Source organism: Emiliania huxleyi (genome assembly GCF_000372725.1).
Source record: "Emiliania huxleyi CCMP1516 unplaced genomic scaffold EMIHUscaffold_95, whole genome shotgun sequence".
Lineage (NCBI taxonomy): Eukaryota > Haptophyta > Isochrysidales > Noelaerhabdaceae > Emiliania > Emiliania huxleyi.
In genome coordinates this window covers 77,952-95,135 of record NW_005194951.1, presented here as the reverse complement: position 1 = coordinate 95,135, position 17,184 = coordinate 77,952, and the positions used below count along the sequence as shown (strand labels likewise).

Sequence of the window (17,184 nt, the reverse complement as noted above, 5' to 3'; positions counted from 1 at the left end):
CATGATTGACCACGTGTTCGTGAACGAAGCCTACAGGGTACAGGTGACGTGGGCGGGGATGCACGCGCCTCTTTCCGGAAGGTGCAACTACCACAAAGTTCTATGCCATCAAATTCGAGTTATTGGGGGCAGGGGAGCAGGCGAGACTACGGTGAGGGCGAAATTAACGGATATGGAGGATTGGAGGCGCTTCAGATCAGTGGCGAGCGAGGAGGTGAGGGGAGAGCTTGCGGGGGTCAATCTTCATCTAAAGGTGGTGGTAGTGCAATTCAGGAATGGTTTCATTGGGAGGACGACAGAACTCTCGTGAGTCAGACAATGGATGTGGTGCAGTCAGCTATCACGTATCAGAGTGACCCGAGGACAAATACCAACAGAGGTGGAGGGGGTACTGTCAAGGAGGCAGCTGGACAGCCTGGTTTTCGCATTTTATGCCAACGGAGGACTCAGTGCCGATCAGATAAAGGCAACACTACAGGGGGAGGGGGACACGGGAGCGGAAACATGCAGGACGATATGGAAGCGAGCATCAGAGAGGGCAGGCATTTGTGATATACAGAATGGGAAAACTCCGGTTCACCGCCTGCATGACATGTTGGTCTGCTAAGCACCCTCTACTGTGGGTGATTCCCACATCCCAGGGCAGTGGTCGACTTGGGACTCCTGCGCTCAACTGCATCGGGGCGGCGAGCTCCTGCAAATTGCTTCATCGGCACCGGCACCGAACACATTCGCATCGTTTGTGAGTTCGATGAGACGTTCAAGGCGTTCTGCGCTCTCTTCGATGGCAAGCTGAAGCTCGCGTCGCACCTCAAGCAATACGGCTGACGGTGGCGAAGCGCTGTATCCGGTCCCAGGGCCTCGACGGGCGGGGCGGGGCGGGGCGAGGATGCCAAAACGGCCCAGTATTCCACGCTGCGGCTTGCGGCAGACCTGTGGCGTCTCGGCGACCGGTGTCGACCAGTTGAGGCTCGTCTGATCACTACCTTCCGTGCCTTCAGCGAAGCTCCCTGCGCCGCCCCCTGCCGTCTGCGCGGCTTCGGCAACGGAGCCGTAGCCAGACGCCGAAGCGGCGCCGGCGCGCAGGTTGATGAGCGACTCCTGGATCTCGAGGCACTTGTCGGTGACGCGCGCCTGTTCGAGCTGCAGCGCGGAGATCTTCGTGTCCGTCGTGTTCTCACGCTCGCGCTCCTCCTCGACGAGCAAATCGGCGAGCCAGGTCGGGTCCTGCCACGCCATCGCGTCTAGTACCGCCTCGGGCAGCGTGTCCGAGAGCAGTGGCACGACCCTTGCGCCGCGTCGATAGCCGAGGCCCTGCGCACGAGAGTTCGACATGCGGCGCGGCTTCGGGCTGCTCGCAAGCCGCAGGTGGCGCGACTTCTTCCAGCAGCACGGGCGGATGAGCTCTAGGCAGCGGCGGCAGGCGCCGGCGAAGTTGCTGCAAAAGAGGCCCAACATGCCCTTCGAGATCTCGGCCACGAGGAAGGGGAGCGAGAAGGGGGGCGGGATCCAGTAGACGGACGACACAAACTCGTCGACGACGTAGACACGCGAATACTTCCACTCGTTGTTGGCCTCCTCCTTCATTCCACCCATCAGCATATCAATCATAGCGGCAACCATTGAGTTCACCATCACAATCTGCGGTAAAATGGCGGGGGAAGGGGTGGGGTCAGGGCGTCGCGACAGGGTGAGGCACGGACGCACGGTCCGCCAGGCGCCTGCGTGAGGAAGGAGAAGGACCACAGCAGCATCGGCCCGAGCCAGCCGCCCGCGACGCTGATGGTGTGCAGATCGCCATACTCACCGAACAGGGCCCACCACGGCAGCGCAAATGCGCCGTCGGTATCGAAGGTGTCCTCGCCAAGCGATGGCAAGACTGCGACAAACGCGGAGCAGAAGGCGGCCATGACGAGGCAGAGGATGAAGCTGAAGAGCATTACTTCCTTGGAGAGCTCCTTCAGGACGATCGAGAGCACGCCGATCTGCTTGTAGATTTGCAGCCACAGGATGGGCCGCACGAACGCGTAGATGGCGCACACCGCGAGCACCACCTGGGCGTACCACAGCGCGTCGCAGCCGCGGTACACGTTCGACCAGGTGTCGAGCGCGTCGAAGTTGCTGTTTTTGCCCACGTGCTCGATAGTCTGCGTGCCGAGCCCACTCACGTGGCAGAGCTGGCCGACAGTCAGGCGAACGGTTGAGGCGAGCGCCTGCGCGGTGAGCGTGATGACGTCCATCAAGTTGGCGGCCGAATCGAAGTGCACGGCGCCGGCGCGGAAGTGGGTGTACCACTGGAAGAGCTCCTCGACCCAAAGGCTGTAGCAGAAGATGGCGAAGACGAGCTCGAGCAGTCCGACGGTGAAGGTGCCCGGGTGCGACAAGAGCAACGTCGTGTAGACGGCGAGGAAGCAAAAGTACGACACCACCTTGAGCAGGAACTTGACGCGCGGCACGGCGAGGAACCAGCGCATGTTGAGCCACCGGATGTGGAAGAGGCCGCGCAGGCACTTGAAGCAGTGGAGGCAGCACAGGCAGGTGCAGCACTGCCCGCAGCAGTTGAAGCAGCACGCGAACAGGTTGTACACCCGCGTGCAGAGCCCGACCCCCGGCGCGAACGGGCTCGGGTAGCAGCAGCAGGGCGGAACCTCCTCGAGGGTGGTCGCCATCCCACCCACGGAGGTGCCCGCGCCGCCCCAGCGCACGTCGCGGGCCCTGAGCGCGACGGCGACGAAGTCGGAGGGACGGAAGGGGTACAGCGCGTCGAAGCTCCCCTGGATCTGCTTCTTCCGCTCGAGGTTGTCCCACGCGCTCGCGTCGAGCTCGACCTCCTGCTTCTTGATCGTCGGCACGAAGAAGTGCGCGAGCACGCGCAGTGAGCTGACGCTGGGGTGGAGCGCGCCGTCCGAGCCGTAGAGGTGGCCGCGCCAGTAATCGTCGACGAGCGTCTGCACGTACAGCTGCCCGACGAAGATCTTGCTCCCGCCCTTCATCGCCGTCTGCAGAATCGTGCCCGGCCACGTGCGCGACGGCCGCATCAGCACGAGGGTCGCGTGGCTCTGGGTGGGGCACTTGTCGAGCACCGAGCACGCCCACTTCTCGAACGTGTCCGCGTTGGACTGGTACATCGTCGCGGCGGTCGGGCGCGCGATCGCCGCGCGCTTCGAGACCTGCGACGCGATGAGCGCGAGCCGGATCGGGTCCGACTGGCGGCTCGCGTGCTGCCAAAAGACGCGGGCGATGTCGACGCGGCCTAGGCGAAAAGCGGGATCCTTAGGTGTAAGCGGACACGCGAGGCTGCTGTGGCGAAGGCACCGATGAAGACGCCCCAGAGCATCAGGTGCGGCAGAGCGTCCTCGAAGAGCGCACTCGCCTACAGAAGGTGCGGCCGATGTGCAGCCGGGGCGTGCGGGCGTGCGGCCTCCTCTTCGGTTGAGGGGCGAATCGCCTCTTCGAAGCGGCGCGAGTCGCCGGGCGATCGGAGCGCCGTGCTTTGAGCCTGCTCGAGCTCCTGCTGCAGCTCGTACTCGATGCCTAAGATTGATTAATAATTAATCAATGGTTAATATTGATTAATGTTCTGCAGCTCATGCTCAATGCCGGGGATGTAGTCGATGAGGAATGGGAGGAGCACCTCGCGGTACAACAGGATCGGCGTAGGCTTGCCGAGGGCGTCGAGCGCGTCGCCGCGGTCGAGCTGCTTCTGCAGCGTCGCCGCGTTGGTGAAGAAGGGGTTCGAGTGCTTGTACAGCGAGAGGAAGTCGAGCAGCCCCACCGCGCTCTCCTGCGCCGTGAAGAGCAGCTTGATGATCTCGGGCTGCTGCCGCTCGATCGCCACCTGCAGCGCGTGCGCCACTTGCACGCGCATGAAGTGCTCCGCCGCCGCAAAGTCGTTTGCCGGCGCCATGGTGCGCAGGTTGAGCATGACCGAGTGGACCACCTCCTTCCGGTTCCACTGCACCGCCCGCTGCAGCCGGTGCCCGCGGGACACTGGGTATCGTCGTTGATCACCGCGTTGAGCACGTGCAGGTCGAGCGCCGCGGTGGACGTCTCGTCGAGGGCGAAGCAGGAGATCTTCTTCTCCTTCTCCTGCACGGCGGCGATCTCCTGCATCGCGCGCTGGATCTTGTCCCACTTGGGTCGATCGTCCTTCTTCTTGACGTACTCGGCCTCGTACTTCTTGGTCCACGACCGCAGCGCCGACACCTTGCCCGCCGCCTTGAGGAAGTCGGCGAGGCAGGTGGCGATCCCTCCCGAATCGGACACAAGCACGACGGGGCAGCCACCCAGCACCTGTCAATTAATTATGAAATATTACTAGTTATCATACGAACACGACTGGGCAGCCGTCCATCACCGACTCGCGCACGGTCTGCAGCGTGCCGGGCCCGCCGTTGACGACGAGCAGCACGCGCGGCACGCGCCGCCGCTTGCAGTAGACCTTCTCGAGCATCACGCGCATCGGGATCTCGCCGCCCCAGCGCGTGTTGTTGTCGAACTTTGTGACGGTCGGCGAGAGAGTCGCGTGCAGCGCGCACACGCACGGCTGCGGCGTGTCGACCTTGGTGATTCGCTCGATCGCGGAGGACAGCACGGAGGATGCCTGAGGGTGGCTCGCAAGCTCGTGATCCCTCGGGTGGCGGAGAAGGCAGCACCACGCTCGCGCGATCTCGTGCTCCTCGGCTGCGCCTCGGCCGCGCCTCGGCCGCACCTCGGCTACCTCTCGGCTACCTCTCGGGCCGAGCTCGCCTTCTCGGCGGTGAGGCCCGTCATGTTGCGGTGGATCCCTACGGCGGCTCCGAGAAGGCTCCGAGAAGGCTCCGAGAAGGCTCCCGCGCTTCGCCTCTGGGTGTGGGAAGTGAGGTGGCTGTGGGCAAGGAGGGCGCTGGAGAGGGAGGGGGAGGAGGAGGTGGTGGTGAGGGAGGGGGTGGTGCAGGACGGGGCGGTGGAGTCTGCCGCGCATCTGGGCCCCGGGAGACGCTCGGGGAGATGTGGGGAGTCTTCCGCATCTGGGGGGAGCGCCGAGGTGGTCCGCCTCGGAGAAGGCGGTCACGGTGGCAACCACCTTGAAGGGCGGCTTGCCTACGCGCGTCTCGGCGGGAAGTGGCGCCTCGACGACTCGAGGAGGGGGGGGGGGGGGGGCGCTCGCCCTTGTTGCTCTCCACGCTGAGAGCCACCGTCGCGGTCGGCACACCGAGAAAGTTTGCGAGGGCGCCGCGGAAGGCCTCCTGCGGCGAAACGCCGTTGTCGACCATGATGAAGTGCCTACACGCATGCCGAACCACGGTGGCGCAGTGCGGGCGGCAGAGTTCCTCGGCGGGGAAAAAGGACGCACGTGTGGTGCGGCTCGAGGTTGGCCGCGTTGCAGTTGTTTGGCGCCTCGCGCACCTGCACGAAGAATTTCCAACATCAGGGCGGGAAGAATTTCCAACATCTGGTGTGCAGAGTGTTCAGAGAGCGACTGTGGGAGAGTATGCGCGCGCCGCGTCTACGCTCGCGCACCATCTCCCTCGTGCCGCCGTAGCAGCCTTCGAGCCGGTCCTTGCCCATCACGCTCGCCCACGTGCAGATCCCGACCATCTTCGCGGAGCACTGCGCGTCCGACAGCGCGTCCCCAACCAGCGCCGTCACGCCTGCAGAAGAGGCGGAAGGGATCCTCCTACAGACTACCCACCTTCCCCCTCACCGCCCCCCCCTCGCCCAACCGCCCCCCCCCCCCTCCTCTCCTCTCCTCCTCACCGCACGCCCGCCCTCCGCGCCCCACCCTCCGCACTTCGCCCTCCGCGCACCCGAGTCGGTGCCGCCAGTGAAGATCCACGCATTGGGCGCCTGCGCCGCTTTGGCAAGGCCGTGCTTGAACGCCTTGAGCAGCCGCGGCTGCAGCTTCAAGTCCTGCGCGCCTCCTGTGATCGATATGAGCACCTACAGACCGCGACATCTAGTTGCGCCCGGCGACAGAGCACCTATGTGCGGGCGTGTGCCGGACCGAGGCTGGCTCCATCATCCAGTACTTCTCCATCAGGTCGAGCACCGACTTGCAGTAGCTCTCCTCCGACTTATACGGCTCGCGCGAGTCGGCGAGGTGGATGAAGTGTGCTGGACCGCGAATCGTCGGGAACTGAATCAAACCGTGGTCCGCGAAGGAAGGCAGCGGGTGCGGCCGACGGGGATTGGAGGTACGGAAAGTGAAGGGCGAGCAGGAGGCGAGCCAGTCCTGGATCACGTGCCGCACTGTGCGCTGCAGCCGCGTCACCAGTTCCTTCTCGTGCGCCGCCATGTGTGAGGTGGACGAGTTCGCCCCGACGGGTGAGGCAGCGGGAATTTTGCTGTACGGAGCCTCCATGCAAGCCAGTGACAAAACACGATCAGGTTCCAGCACTGGGCTACACGAGCCGCTGCCGCCACCTTGGGGGGGGTCGGTCGATGAGGGGTCGGTCGATGAAGCCGTGATGATATAAAAAGAATTTAAGGTGAAGATATAGGATTGCGAGCACGACTAAGCACTACTATATCACCAGTCACCTTGGGAGCGGAGCGCTCTTAGTCCTAGAAGATGAAGGATTGCGAGCGTAGGCGCTCACAATCGCACAGAGATGCTACGATTGCGAGGAGTGCTGCTCACAATCCTTCGACTTCTAGGATTGAGAGCAGCGCTGCTCTCAATCCTAGCCTTCTACAAAAGAAGGTTCACCTGTAATGCCCTCCCTGCCCAGAAGAAGAAACGCCGCGATGCCGGCAAAGAGAAAAGACCCCGCCGCTGCAACAGGGACGAACAACAAAACAAGCGCGGCGTGAAACCGCGCCATTCGCTCTCACCTGGCAACCCCGTCTGCACGTCTCGCGCGCGCGTGAACAGGGCTCCAGGCCCCAAATGACGTGTGAGTGTTAGAGTTGTTTGAAATTGCTAAAAATCTCTCTCACTCCAGGGACGATGCCGATGTTGCACGCGGCCCGGTGTCCCTCCGCCCGCCGCCAGCTTCGATGCCGCGCAGCGCTGGCTTGACCGCTGGCATCGACGATATCGGGCGCATGCTGACGCGCATGTCCTTCCAATAGGTGGCGTCGAGCGAGGAGGGTTTGTGGGAGGGCTCGTATTGCTCCTCGCGCACGTTTGCTGATGGACGCCAGCCGTTCCCCGGCCTTCCCTCCCCCGCGGGCTGATTAGCCAGATGGTTCCTGAAGCAGGCATGCCGGGGTTGGCTTTGCCTCCCATCCCTCCCCGCCCCACCCACCATCACCACATGGCTTCCCCGTGGTAGGGCCGCAGGCAATCAAGGAAGGAGCGAATGGAGAGGGAGCGCGAGCGGTCGCAGCGGCGGCGTGACGTGGCCAAGCTCACGGTGACAAGCTATTACGAGGAACGCATGCGGATTCGGCGGCTCGATGAGCAAGCACTGTCGAAAGTCGGATCCGGTGGAGGATCAGTCATCAGCGAGTTACCCGCTTACTTGAAGAAAACACAACGGCCAAAGGAAAGAGCGGTCCACACTAGTGAGGGAAAAGAACAGGGCGGGGGGAGGGGACACACGATTCCAGAAATGGTTGTGTCCCCGCTCCTCGCTCGCCCGGGCGGAGGGCATGGCCGCGGAGGAGGCGAGTACGCGCTGCCAGGCCTTCCGCAGACAGCCTTTTGGCCAGACTGAGGGTCGGCTTTGTGTGGCGTGGCCCGTGCGCTGCGCTGCACAAAGCTGCGTAAACTGCGGGAGCATCCTGTGCTTCCTTTGAGGAGTGCGCACCTCCTGCAGCTGGTGGAAGGCCGTGCCGCCGCTCGCCTGCTCCGTGGACAGGGCGGGGAGGCGGTGCCGCAGCGCCGCAGCGTCCGCTGCACGCCGGTGCAGCACTCTGCCGCCTGGTGGGCAGCATGCTGGTGCTGTGCGCGACGTTTTCGAGGCTGCAGTGGCGCTGCACCGCGAGCCACGGCGAGTGGCACGCGGCATGCGCGGCGCCGCGCTTGGCCCGGACAGCGCCAGAGAGTGCCCTCGATGGGCCAGCCTGCGCGGCGCGAGCGCCGCACAAGCTGACGCATCGTCTGCCATTCTCTGGTCGACGGCGGTCAATCTCACGATTGTCGATCAAAACCGGCGGGCTTTGTGACGCCGTTCACGCAATCGTTTTTTGGCCTCGCTTTCTCTTTTGCTTGGTTTTATTTTGTTTTTTCTTTTACGAAGCGACGGAGGGGGGGGCGGGCGGGCGCTAACTATGGGCAACTACATGTCGAAGGTTCGAGGTCGACTACTCGCCGCCTGGGTCGTTTGGGGCGCGCGGCTCCGTCGAGGACCGGGCGCGCCCCTTTCCCGGCGCGGCGTAGGTCCCACTCTGACGTATAGAGGGGAGGCACGGACAACGGCCCAATTCATCAATTCCACTCATCTTCTGGTGCCTAGCCCCGTGCAGCGGCGGTCCGGCAGGCTGCCCCCAAGGCCCCCTGGGCCGCTGCGGGTTTTGGAGTTATGCTTTGGCACAGCTTCGGCGATGGCGGCCCCTCTCTGGGGCTTGCATAGGCGGGGAGTCTCCCCCGCTGGTCTCCTCATTCCCTTTTTTCTTTTTCTTTTGAGAGCAGGACGCCGGGTTTGTCTTGTATGTGCGTGTCGGGCCGGGGCGTGAGCGAGGGGCAGAAGGGGCGGGGGCGTGCGGGGCAGAGGCCCAACGTCGGGCGGCCTGTCGGGGTCCGAAGAATTCGAGGAGGGATCGAGGAGGGGGGAATGGGCGGTCGGCGATGGAGTATGATGCGACAGGGCGTACGGGGTAGCCGTCACTTTCCTGCCTCACAAGGGCGGGGCTGTCCCGGAAAGTGAGAAACGCCGGGCAGCGTGACGCATCAACGAAACCTCCCATACGTGTTTGGGCTCCTCCTTCGCTGTCCCATCTCCTCATCTCTTTCCCGCCTGGGCGGGGCAGCGGGTGGGCGCGCGGTGAGGCGTGGCGTGTGAGTGTGTGTGACTGCAACGACGGACCGCTCGCAAGAGACCATTGGGTTTCTACTATTAACAACGAAGGCGCTCTCAAAAAAAGAACTCCTCACTCGCGCAGCAGAGCACCCTGGAGAGCAATCAATAATGAGCAGCCTGCCCGCCCCGGCGGCGGCGTCGACGGCGGCGGCGGCGGCGTCGACGGCGGCGGCGATCGAGACGCGGGGCCTCGTCGATCTGCCGATCGATGTTCTGATTCGGATCGCGGTGCGTTTGCCGCGCGTGGAGGCTGTCGCTCGCCTGGCCTGCACGTGCCGGGACCTACACAGCCCCGCGTTCTTTGAGGCGGCGATGCGGGAGCGGACGGCGCGGCGCGGTGGCGAGGTGCCGCTGCCGTCGGGGCTACGGCGGCGCGAGACGACGGTGCAGGCTCTGTGCCGGGGCGAGCGACGCGACTGCTTCCAGCGGCAGAACAAGATCGCGGCGGGAGATTACCACAGCGTCTTCGTGAGCGAGGAGGGGCGGCTCATGACGTGCGGCACGCACTCTTTCCGCGACAACCCGCAGCCCATTCTGGGGCACAGCGAGCTGGATGATGAAGATTTGCAAGTCATCGGTGGAGACTCGGTGCTGGTGGTGCCGAGGCCGGTGGCGGGGCTCGCGGATGTGCGTGTGCGCACCGTGGCGACGGGATACGCTCACACGCTGGCGGTGAGCGAGGCGGGCGCGGTCTACTCCTTCGGCCTAGGCCAGAATGGGGAACTTGGCCATGGCAACGAGGCTGATCAGCACACGCCGCGGGTCATCGAGTCCCTGCGCGGCGTGCGGGCGGTTGCGGCCTCGGGGGGCCTCGAGCACAGCCTGGTGCTGAGCGCGGCAGGCGAGGTGTACTCCTTCGGTGCAGGAGATCGCGGGCAGATTGGGCACGACCCACACTCTCTGTTCGCCCCGTCGCGTGACTGGCACCAGCCGCAGCAAGAGGTGACAGAGCGCCTCCAACTGACACCCCGCGTCATCGACTCGCTTCAAGGCGTCAGGGTGGTTGCGGTTGCAGCAGGTGCGTACCACAGCCTGCTGCTCAGCGAGGCACAACACGTGTACTCGCTTGGTGGCGGGGGAGCGACGCGCCGGTCGTCGTCTAGAGGGAGGACGTCTCGCTTCACGGGGCCGCAGTGGACGCCGCAAATCAATGAGGCTCTGCGAAGGGTTAACGTGGTTGCAGTGTCGGGGGGTCTCTTTCACAGCCTGGTTCTCAGCGAGCAGGGCCACGTGTACGCGTTTGGCAACGGCAGCCACGGTGAATTGGGCAATGGCAGAGACCACAACTCGACACTCTATGAGTTCACGAGTGACGGCCTGCAGCAGATCAACGCACGCATTCGTGCGCAGCAGAGAGCTCTTGCAACGACTGATGCGTTTGGACGCCATGGTTATGAGGGTTTCCGTCACTCCATGACCCTTGCGGACGAAGCGGTGCCGCGATTCATTGAATCGCTGGGTGGCGTCCGGGTGGTGGGCATTTCGGCGGGAGGGAGCATGCAAACAGGAGGAACGGGCCACAGCCTAGTGCTTAGCGATGAGGGCGAGGTTTACTCATTTGGCTGCAACGGATACGGCGAGCTTGGGCGCAACTTCGATAACGAGAGCGAGGAGCTCCCCACCTCAGTGCCGCACGTCGTTGAAACGCTGCGAGGGACGAGGGTGGTCGAGATAGCTGCGGGGGGCGCCTCGAGCCTCGCCGCCACGGACAATGGCGCTGCGTACGGCTGGGGCCGGTCTGAATGCACGGGGCTAAGGGAGCAGGTAGGCGCAGGCGAGAGAGAGAGTGCCACGCCCCTGCGGTTCGCGGATTTGGAGCTTGCGCACGGTTAGAGCTTGGCGCGCGGCGGCACCGGCACCGGGACCGCCGCACAAGGAGTGGATTCTTTAACTCTTTATCGTGAATTCTAATTTGCGATTTCTTATATCTGATCCTCGGAAGGACGCACGACGGACACTCCCGTCGAACGACATCATGATGAGCATCGCGCGCGTGGCGGCTGGGAACGCGCTCTACACTGGCTGGTTGCGCTGGCAGTTTCGCGCACTACAGTCTACGCCGCCGCCGTTCGCATGCACTGCCACGTGATGGATGATGAGGCTGACAATGACGCGCTCACCAAACTCGCGATCTGGAATTTTTCAGACGGCGCAGCCCTGTGCGCGATCCGCACGCCAGTCGAGCCCGACGAGCCCAGCGAAGAGGAGAGATGCTTGACTTTGTCAGCCGCCTGCACCAGCACGCAAGCGGCGAGCGCGATCCAACCGACCGCAACGCCTTGCAGAAGGAGCTTTGCCCGTTCGACGGCCTCTATTTCTTCGCTGAGTTCCCGACCAACGAGTCGTGCGAGACCGATCGCGTGCGGGAGCACTTTCACCTCGTCGGCGAGCGGCTGGGCCCGCGCCTCTTTGCGCTGGCAAAGAGCATCACCAACGCCACCAGGGCCGAGAAGCAGCCACCAAGTCCGCTGGAGAAGGCCTTGCGCGTGCTGACCGAGCGACTCGGAGGTGGCAGCAGCGCGCACACCACTCAGGCGAGGCGGGCACTGTGGACGGAGGTGGTGCTCTGCAACGATGCAACTCTTCCTTCCCGTGCTGCTCATAACGTCCGAGAACGACACTCACGGCGCGGGCAATGCGGGCTTCGACCTCGTCTCGAGGCACGTCGCCAGAGACGTGCTCGCCCCCATCCTTCATCAGCTGGACGAGATTTACGAGTGGGTGCACGGTCCCTCCACTTCCGTCACAGCAGAAGGACAGAGGCAGCAGCCGCGCAGCGGAGGCGTGCTCGACTGGTCGCACCACAGTCGGCGTCGCAGCTCGCTCTTGCAGTGGCGACAGCGCCTCGCGGCAGTCGGCAGGACAGTGGAGTCGTATCGGAGGGGCTCAGCCGATGGGGCGCCGTCGTAAAAGTAGCCTGCCGGCGCTCCTTGCGGCGCAACCGTGCCGGGCGGAACCTCTGCCCAGTGCTGGTTCGCGTACGGCTGGGCCGCCATGCCGGACGAGTATTGATACACCGGCACGGGCTCGCCTTGCCCTTGCGCGAACTGGTACATCGGCACGGGCTCGCCTTGCCCTTGCGCGAACTGGTACATCGGCACGGGCTCGCCTGGCGCGAACTGGCCTGCTTGGATGTTGCGGCTGTGTAGCGCCGGGAGCTCGGACGAGAGGAGCGGCTGGGCGTCTCTGAGGTCGGCACCGGGACCGGGAGGGATGGCGTGAGGGCGAAGATACCGAGCATCGCTTCAGGCCTTAGCCACGACACGTGTGGGACGTCCCTCGACACGGCCACGTTGTTCATGACAAGGAGCCGAGGTGCGAGGAGCGATGTGGGAATCCTCTAACCTGAACAGGATGCCGCCTGAACACGATGTCACCTCTTCCCTGGGTGGGGTACTATATCAGAGAGTTACTCGTAAATCCATCCAGATGTGTTCACAACCCCGGGCCCGATGTGTTCACGAACCCACGGATCCACAACTTGGAAGATATGCAATGCATATTTCGGGGACAGGCCGCCGGCCTTCCTCGCTCGCTGTGACAGCGTCAACTTCAGGGGGAAAGAAATTTGGCTACCACCTATTACATGCACATGCACATGCAACAACCTAATCCCTTGGCGTGACACCGACGTCCAGCCGATTGGTTGTCCAAGTCAAGGCGGACTCGCTCGAATCACATGATGTTCCTGTCGCTCCTCTCTGCTGGCCTGCCTCTCCCGCTCGACGACCAAACGCCGCCGCCGCAAGTGCCGCTCCCGATCGACGACCTCACCTTCAAGCCGCTTAGCACGACCGGCTTCGTACCCTACTTCAACTACGACGGCGCGCTCGCCGAGGTGAGCGGCACCGTCGGCCTGATCACCTCGGACGACGCGTCTCAGACCTTCACGTTCATGCTCTCGGGCGCGGACTCGCGGTGCAAGGACGGTGCCGGCGACGCACACAACTCGTGCGGTCTCCACATCCACCAAGGTGGCTCATGCAAAGAGGACGCGCTCGGCCACTTCTTCAACGCGTCGCGAAGCGACGGCTCCTTCGACCCGTGGGCGAGCGGGCCGGCGCCGATCGTCTACAAGACGACGGACGACTTCACCTTTGGCGAGTTCACCGTTCTGACGGGCCTCCCTGCGCACCAGATTGACGGAAGGACGTTCGTTGTGCACGATTTCGAGGGGAGGCGGATCGCCTGCTCGCGGATCGCAGGCCCGGCCGACGAGCAAGGTGGGCAACGCCGCCTCCAGCTGGCGGAGCCGCCCGAGGAGAAGAAGAAGGGCCACTTCTTGGGGGTCCTGGCTGGCGCTGCAGCAGGTGCCCTCGCCGGTCACTTGGCCAGCCAACAGGACAACTCCCCACACTACGGGAGCTACCCTCAGCAGTACTACCCCCAGCAGCCGTACGGCAATCCTCAGCAGCAGTACGGTTACCCTCAGCAGCATTATGGTGGCTACGGTTACCCTCAGCAGCAGTGGCACTCCTGGATCCAAGGCAGGCTCGGCCAGAGCTGCACGTCGGTGTGCCGCGAGCGTCGCTTGACCTGCGACATCCGGGCGCTGGACGAGTTCGCGCGCACGGGCAGCTACACAAGTTTCAACGTCAACTCGCTCAGCGCCCTGACGCGGCAGTGCCGCGCCGTCAATTACTACCCGGCTTGGCTCCACAGCCCGGCAATCTGCAACTCGCCCGCTTGCGGGTCCACCTGGCGCTACAACAGCTTCGGTGGGTGCTCGATTGGCCGTGGCGGGTCCAGGAGCTGCAACGCCTTCCACACAGCTTTCTCCCGCTTCTGCCCGTGCGCTTGACGCTTGCGCGTCCGTGTCTGGGAGCGCGCGAGTGGAATCTTGGGGGTGTGGGCAATGCGCCGTCACGGCTCACGCACGCCTCGCCTCACGCCTGGGCAATGTTGAATATGTTGAATATGTTTGGCATGTTGTTCTGTTGACGTTCGTTCTGAGTGTGGCCTGGCGCGGCTGTTTAATTCTGTTTCAAGTAAAAATACAACAGCTCGAGCCGCGTTCGCTTAGTTGGGCGCTAGGGAGGGCGAGACGATCGAGGGGTCCCGTACCATGCGGAATCGACCCTATCCCAGTGCAACAGTGCAACAGTTGGGCGCTCGCCACGAGCCTAGCCCGGCGTGCTCTCGAGGGGACGGAAGTGCTCTCCTCTCCATCCGTACCCGCCGGAAGGCGTGGAGCCGGCGGACGGCAGTCCGGCCTTGGAGCACTTGGAGTGCAGTTATTAACCTCACATCCAGGGCCGAGGAGCTGAGAAGCGCACCCAGCGGGTCGGGTTGCGGGCAAGAGAGCCCTACACGTGCGAGTTTTTTTGCGAGGCTCTGCGCCGCGCTGGCTCTCCCTCCTGCCACCACGGCTGAGGGGCTGCGCGCCGCGCAGAAGGACGAGTTCCACGGCAATGAGTTCTCCCTGCTCGTATCGCACGCGCTCGGCGCTCTCGCCGGCCCGCAGTGGGTGCAGAAGCACCGCGAGGAGGTCCGGGCGGCGGCGCGCCTCGCCTACGGCGGCCTCTCGACGGCGCGCCTCGCGCAGACGCCGGGCGAGGAGTACTGCGACATCACGTGCGTAGACGCGGCCACCGGCCAGCCGCTGCCGCTCCGCCGCCGCTGGATCGCCGTCTTGATTGGGGCGCTGACGCCGTACCTTGCTCTCCGCCTCGAGGCGCGGCTCGTCTCCGCGGCCCGCTCCTCCGAGTCGCCCCTCGCCGCCGCTCTCGCCGCGCGGCTCGGCTCGTTCGGCGAGGCGCTCCGCCGGCTGCAGCTCGCTCTCTTTTGTCTCGGCCGCGCTCCCCGTCGGCTGGTCGACGTGCCGCTCGGCATCGCGCACGTGCGGCACGGCGCGCGGGCCGGGTCGGCCTCGTCGCCGTACCGCTCCCTCGGCCTGCTCATGCTCTGCCAGCTCGCCCTCTCCTCCCTCGCCCTGCTCGCCGAGCTCCGCGCCGCCGCCTCCGCCCGCAGCCGCCTCCGCGCAATCGCGTCTGTCCGGCGAGCGGCGAGGGCGGGCAGCCTGCCGCCTGCCGCCGCTCCCCTCCTCAGTGTGGCCGCCCGCACGCGCAGGAGAGGCGGACAAGGAGCGGAGAGCTGCCCCTCCGCCGCCCGCCGCCGCCGCCGAGTCTGCTCGCCGGCGCACGGCTCCGCTCTGCTCGCTGTGCCTCTCTCCGCGCCGCCAGCCGACCGCGGGCGCGTGCGGCCACATCTTTTGCTGGGAGTGCTTCCACGCTTGGGCGCGGCCGCACCGCCGCCGCCACCGCCGCCCCGAAGACACGCGTCCACGCCCCCAAATCCTCTGCCGCCGCAGGTGTCCGAGAAGCCAGAGTGCCCGCTCTGCCGTGAGGCGCTGCAGCCGCAGGCGCTGCGTTGTGCCTGCACGGAATGGTCTGACTGATCTTTTTTTCAGGCTTGATTGCAAATAAAGCAGAACCGACACGACGCCGGTGTGACTGTGAGCGCGGTGTGGCGAGTTTGCGTCACCACTCGCGCCCCACGCGCAGCGCTCGGAACCTCACTCCTCCCGGTGACACGAAACCTCATAGCTCAGTCTCACTCTCAGTCCACGCTGCCGCACGCCCACGCCTCGATCTTCTTGGGCAGCAGCTGGTTCGACAGGTCCTCTCCGTGGCCTAGGCAGCCGTACTCGCCCCGGCCCCACGTAAAGACAGCTCCGCCGGCGGTGCGGGCGAGGCTGTGGTTGCTTCCAGCCGACACAGCGACGACGCGCTGCCCAGCAAAGGCCTCGACCTTCTTCGGCAGCAGCTGCATCGCCTCGTCGCCGTGGCCCAAGCAGCATCCTCCGCGGCCCCAGCTCCAGACATCGCCGTCGGCGGTGACGGCGAAACTGTGCCGTTCTCCAGCGGACACAGCGACGACGCGCCGGCCAGCCAACGCCTCGACCTTCTTGGGCAGCAGCTGGCTCTGCTGTTGCTGCCCAAGAAGGTAGGCTCCCCAGCCCCAGCTCCACACGCCTCCATCGGCGGTGATGGCGAGGCCATGGTGCTCTCCAGCCGAGACAGCGACGACGCGCTGGCCAGCCAAGGCCCCAACCTTCTTTGGCAGCAGCTGGTTCCAAACGTCGCCGTGTCCCAATCGGCCTTGAAAGCCACTACCCCAGCTCCAGGCGGCGCCGTCGGCGGTGATGGCGATGCTGTGGTCGTGTCCCGCCGAGACAGCGACCACGCATCGACCCGCCAAGGCCTCGATCTTCTTCGGCAGCAGCTGGTTCTGCTCGTCGCCGTGGCCCAACTGGCCATTGTAACCAAGGCCCCAGCTCCAGACGGCGCTGTCGGCAGTGATTGCGAGGCTGTGGTGCAGCCCTGCCGACACAGCGACGACGCGCTGGCCAGCCAAGGCCTCGACCCTCTTCGGCAGCGGCTGGCGCTGCTCGTCGCCGTGGCCCAACCTGCCACAGCCTCCAGCGCCCCAGCTCCAGACAGCGCCGCCGGCGGTGAGAGCAAGGCTGTGCCCGAATCCAGCCGCCACGCTCACGGCGCGCTCACCCACCGTTGACGGCTGGCGGGTCGGCGTGTTCAGCCGCATCACTCCCTCGCCGTGACCAAGAATCAAAGGCGGCGCAGAGCCGCACGTCGACAGCCGCCCCTCGCCATCGATGAAGACGCTGTGCGTCTTGCCTGCCGCCACCCTCGCCGGCGGGTTGGACTCGCGCAGCAAGGCCGAGTAGCACAGCCACCGCACGGCGCAGCCGTCCTCCGGCTGCGCCGGCAGCTCGAAGCCGCGCTCTTGCGCCCACAAGCGGATGCCCTGCTCCGCGAGCGAGGCGTGGAAGACGAGCGAGACGGCCGCGACGTGAGCGATGTCGAGGGGGTCGCAGCGAGAGAGGACGCGCTCGAGGAGCTCCGAGGGGAGGTCGAGGAGGCGGGCGGGCGGCGGCGTGTCTGGTGAGGGCGCGGCGGCGGCGGCGGCGAGGCGGCGCGAGCGGCGGCGCGGCGGGGTGGACATCCCGAAGAACAAGTCCGTGGAGCAGACATGTGCGAGAAGAATTCTTTTTTCGCTCGCAACAAAAGAATTGCGGCGGGGGAAAATACACCAGGAGGGGCTTGGGATCAGTTGTCGGAGGGGGCGAGAGATGAGCTGACGCGGCCTCTGCGAGTGGAAGCGCATCACGCCCCTCTCCTTAAAACCCCTGTGTGGTGGCGGCGTGCCGTCCTCTCATCCCTCCCTTGGGGTGTCTGTTGTTCTTTCTTTCTTTAAGGGTGAAAGGAGAGCGACG

The 17,184-nt window shown here is 64.9% G+C and overlaps 5 protein-coding genes across 5 annotated transcripts; 3 read left to right on the top strand and 2 right to left on the bottom strand.

The window, feature by feature from the left end:
- Nucleotides 1-529: 529 nt before the first annotated feature.
- Nucleotides 530-6,277, bottom strand: EMIHUDRAFT_107737 (hypothetical protein; the record flags this gene model as incomplete). Its single annotated transcript, XM_005756728.1, has 13 exons — nucleotides 530-583; nucleotides 934-1,641; nucleotides 1,704-3,253; nucleotides 3,316-3,373; nucleotides 3,635-3,967; nucleotides 4,012-4,293; nucleotides 4,370-4,603; nucleotides 5,066-5,110; nucleotides 5,178-5,265; nucleotides 5,336-5,388; nucleotides 5,503-5,633; nucleotides 5,790-5,922; nucleotides 5,987-6,277. The coding sequence occupies 13 exons, from the start codon at nucleotides 6,275-6,277 to the stop codon at nucleotides 530-532; spliced, it is 3,960 nt and encodes a 1,319-aa protein (XP_005756785.1).
- Nucleotides 6,278-9,260: 2,983 nt separating this feature from the next.
- EMIHUDRAFT_221135 (hypothetical protein) lies at nucleotides 9,261-10,839 on the top strand (the record flags this gene model as incomplete). Its single annotated transcript, XM_005756727.1, has 2 exons — nucleotides 9,261-10,712; nucleotides 10,825-10,839. The coding sequence occupies 2 exons, from the start codon at nucleotides 9,261-9,263 to the stop codon at nucleotides 10,837-10,839; spliced, it is 1,467 nt and encodes a 488-aa protein (XP_005756784.1).
- Nucleotides 10,840-11,659: 820 nt separating this feature from the next.
- On the bottom strand, nucleotides 11,660-12,249 carry EMIHUDRAFT_221133 (hypothetical protein; the record flags this gene model as incomplete). Its single annotated transcript, XM_005756726.1, has 2 exons — nucleotides 11,660-12,106; nucleotides 12,148-12,249. 2 exons carry the CDS (start codon nucleotides 12,247-12,249, stop codon nucleotides 11,660-11,662), a joined length of 549 nt encoding a protein of 182 aa, XP_005756783.1.
- Nucleotides 12,250-12,608: 359 nt separating this feature from the next.
- Nucleotides 12,609-13,955, top strand: EMIHUDRAFT_439181 (hypothetical protein). The gene is made up of 3 exons (XM_005756725.1): nucleotides 12,609-13,793; nucleotides 13,819-13,859; nucleotides 13,886-13,955. The coding sequence occupies exon 1, from the start codon at nucleotides 12,628-12,630 to the stop codon at nucleotides 13,747-13,749; it is 1,122 nt and encodes a 373-aa protein (XP_005756782.1). The 5' UTR covers nucleotides 12,609-12,627; the 3' UTR covers nucleotides 13,750-13,793; nucleotides 13,819-13,859; nucleotides 13,886-13,955.
- A 58-nt stretch (nucleotides 13,956-14,013) lies between these two features.
- On the top strand, nucleotides 14,014-15,341 carry EMIHUDRAFT_221131 (hypothetical protein; the record flags this gene model as incomplete). Its single annotated transcript, XM_005756724.1, has 3 exons — nucleotides 14,014-14,051; nucleotides 14,280-14,995; nucleotides 15,310-15,341. The coding sequence occupies 3 exons, from the start codon at nucleotides 14,014-14,016 to the stop codon at nucleotides 15,339-15,341; spliced, it is 786 nt and encodes a 261-aa protein (XP_005756781.1).
- Between the last annotated feature and the right edge of the window lie 1,843 nt (nucleotides 15,342-17,184).

Bases quoted from the DNA above. Each gene is read 5' to 3' on its own strand.
- EMIHUDRAFT_439181 (XM_005756725.1), top strand. From the start codon at position 12,628: ATGATGTTCCTGTCGCTCCTCTCTGCTGGCCTGCCTCTCCCGCTCGAC.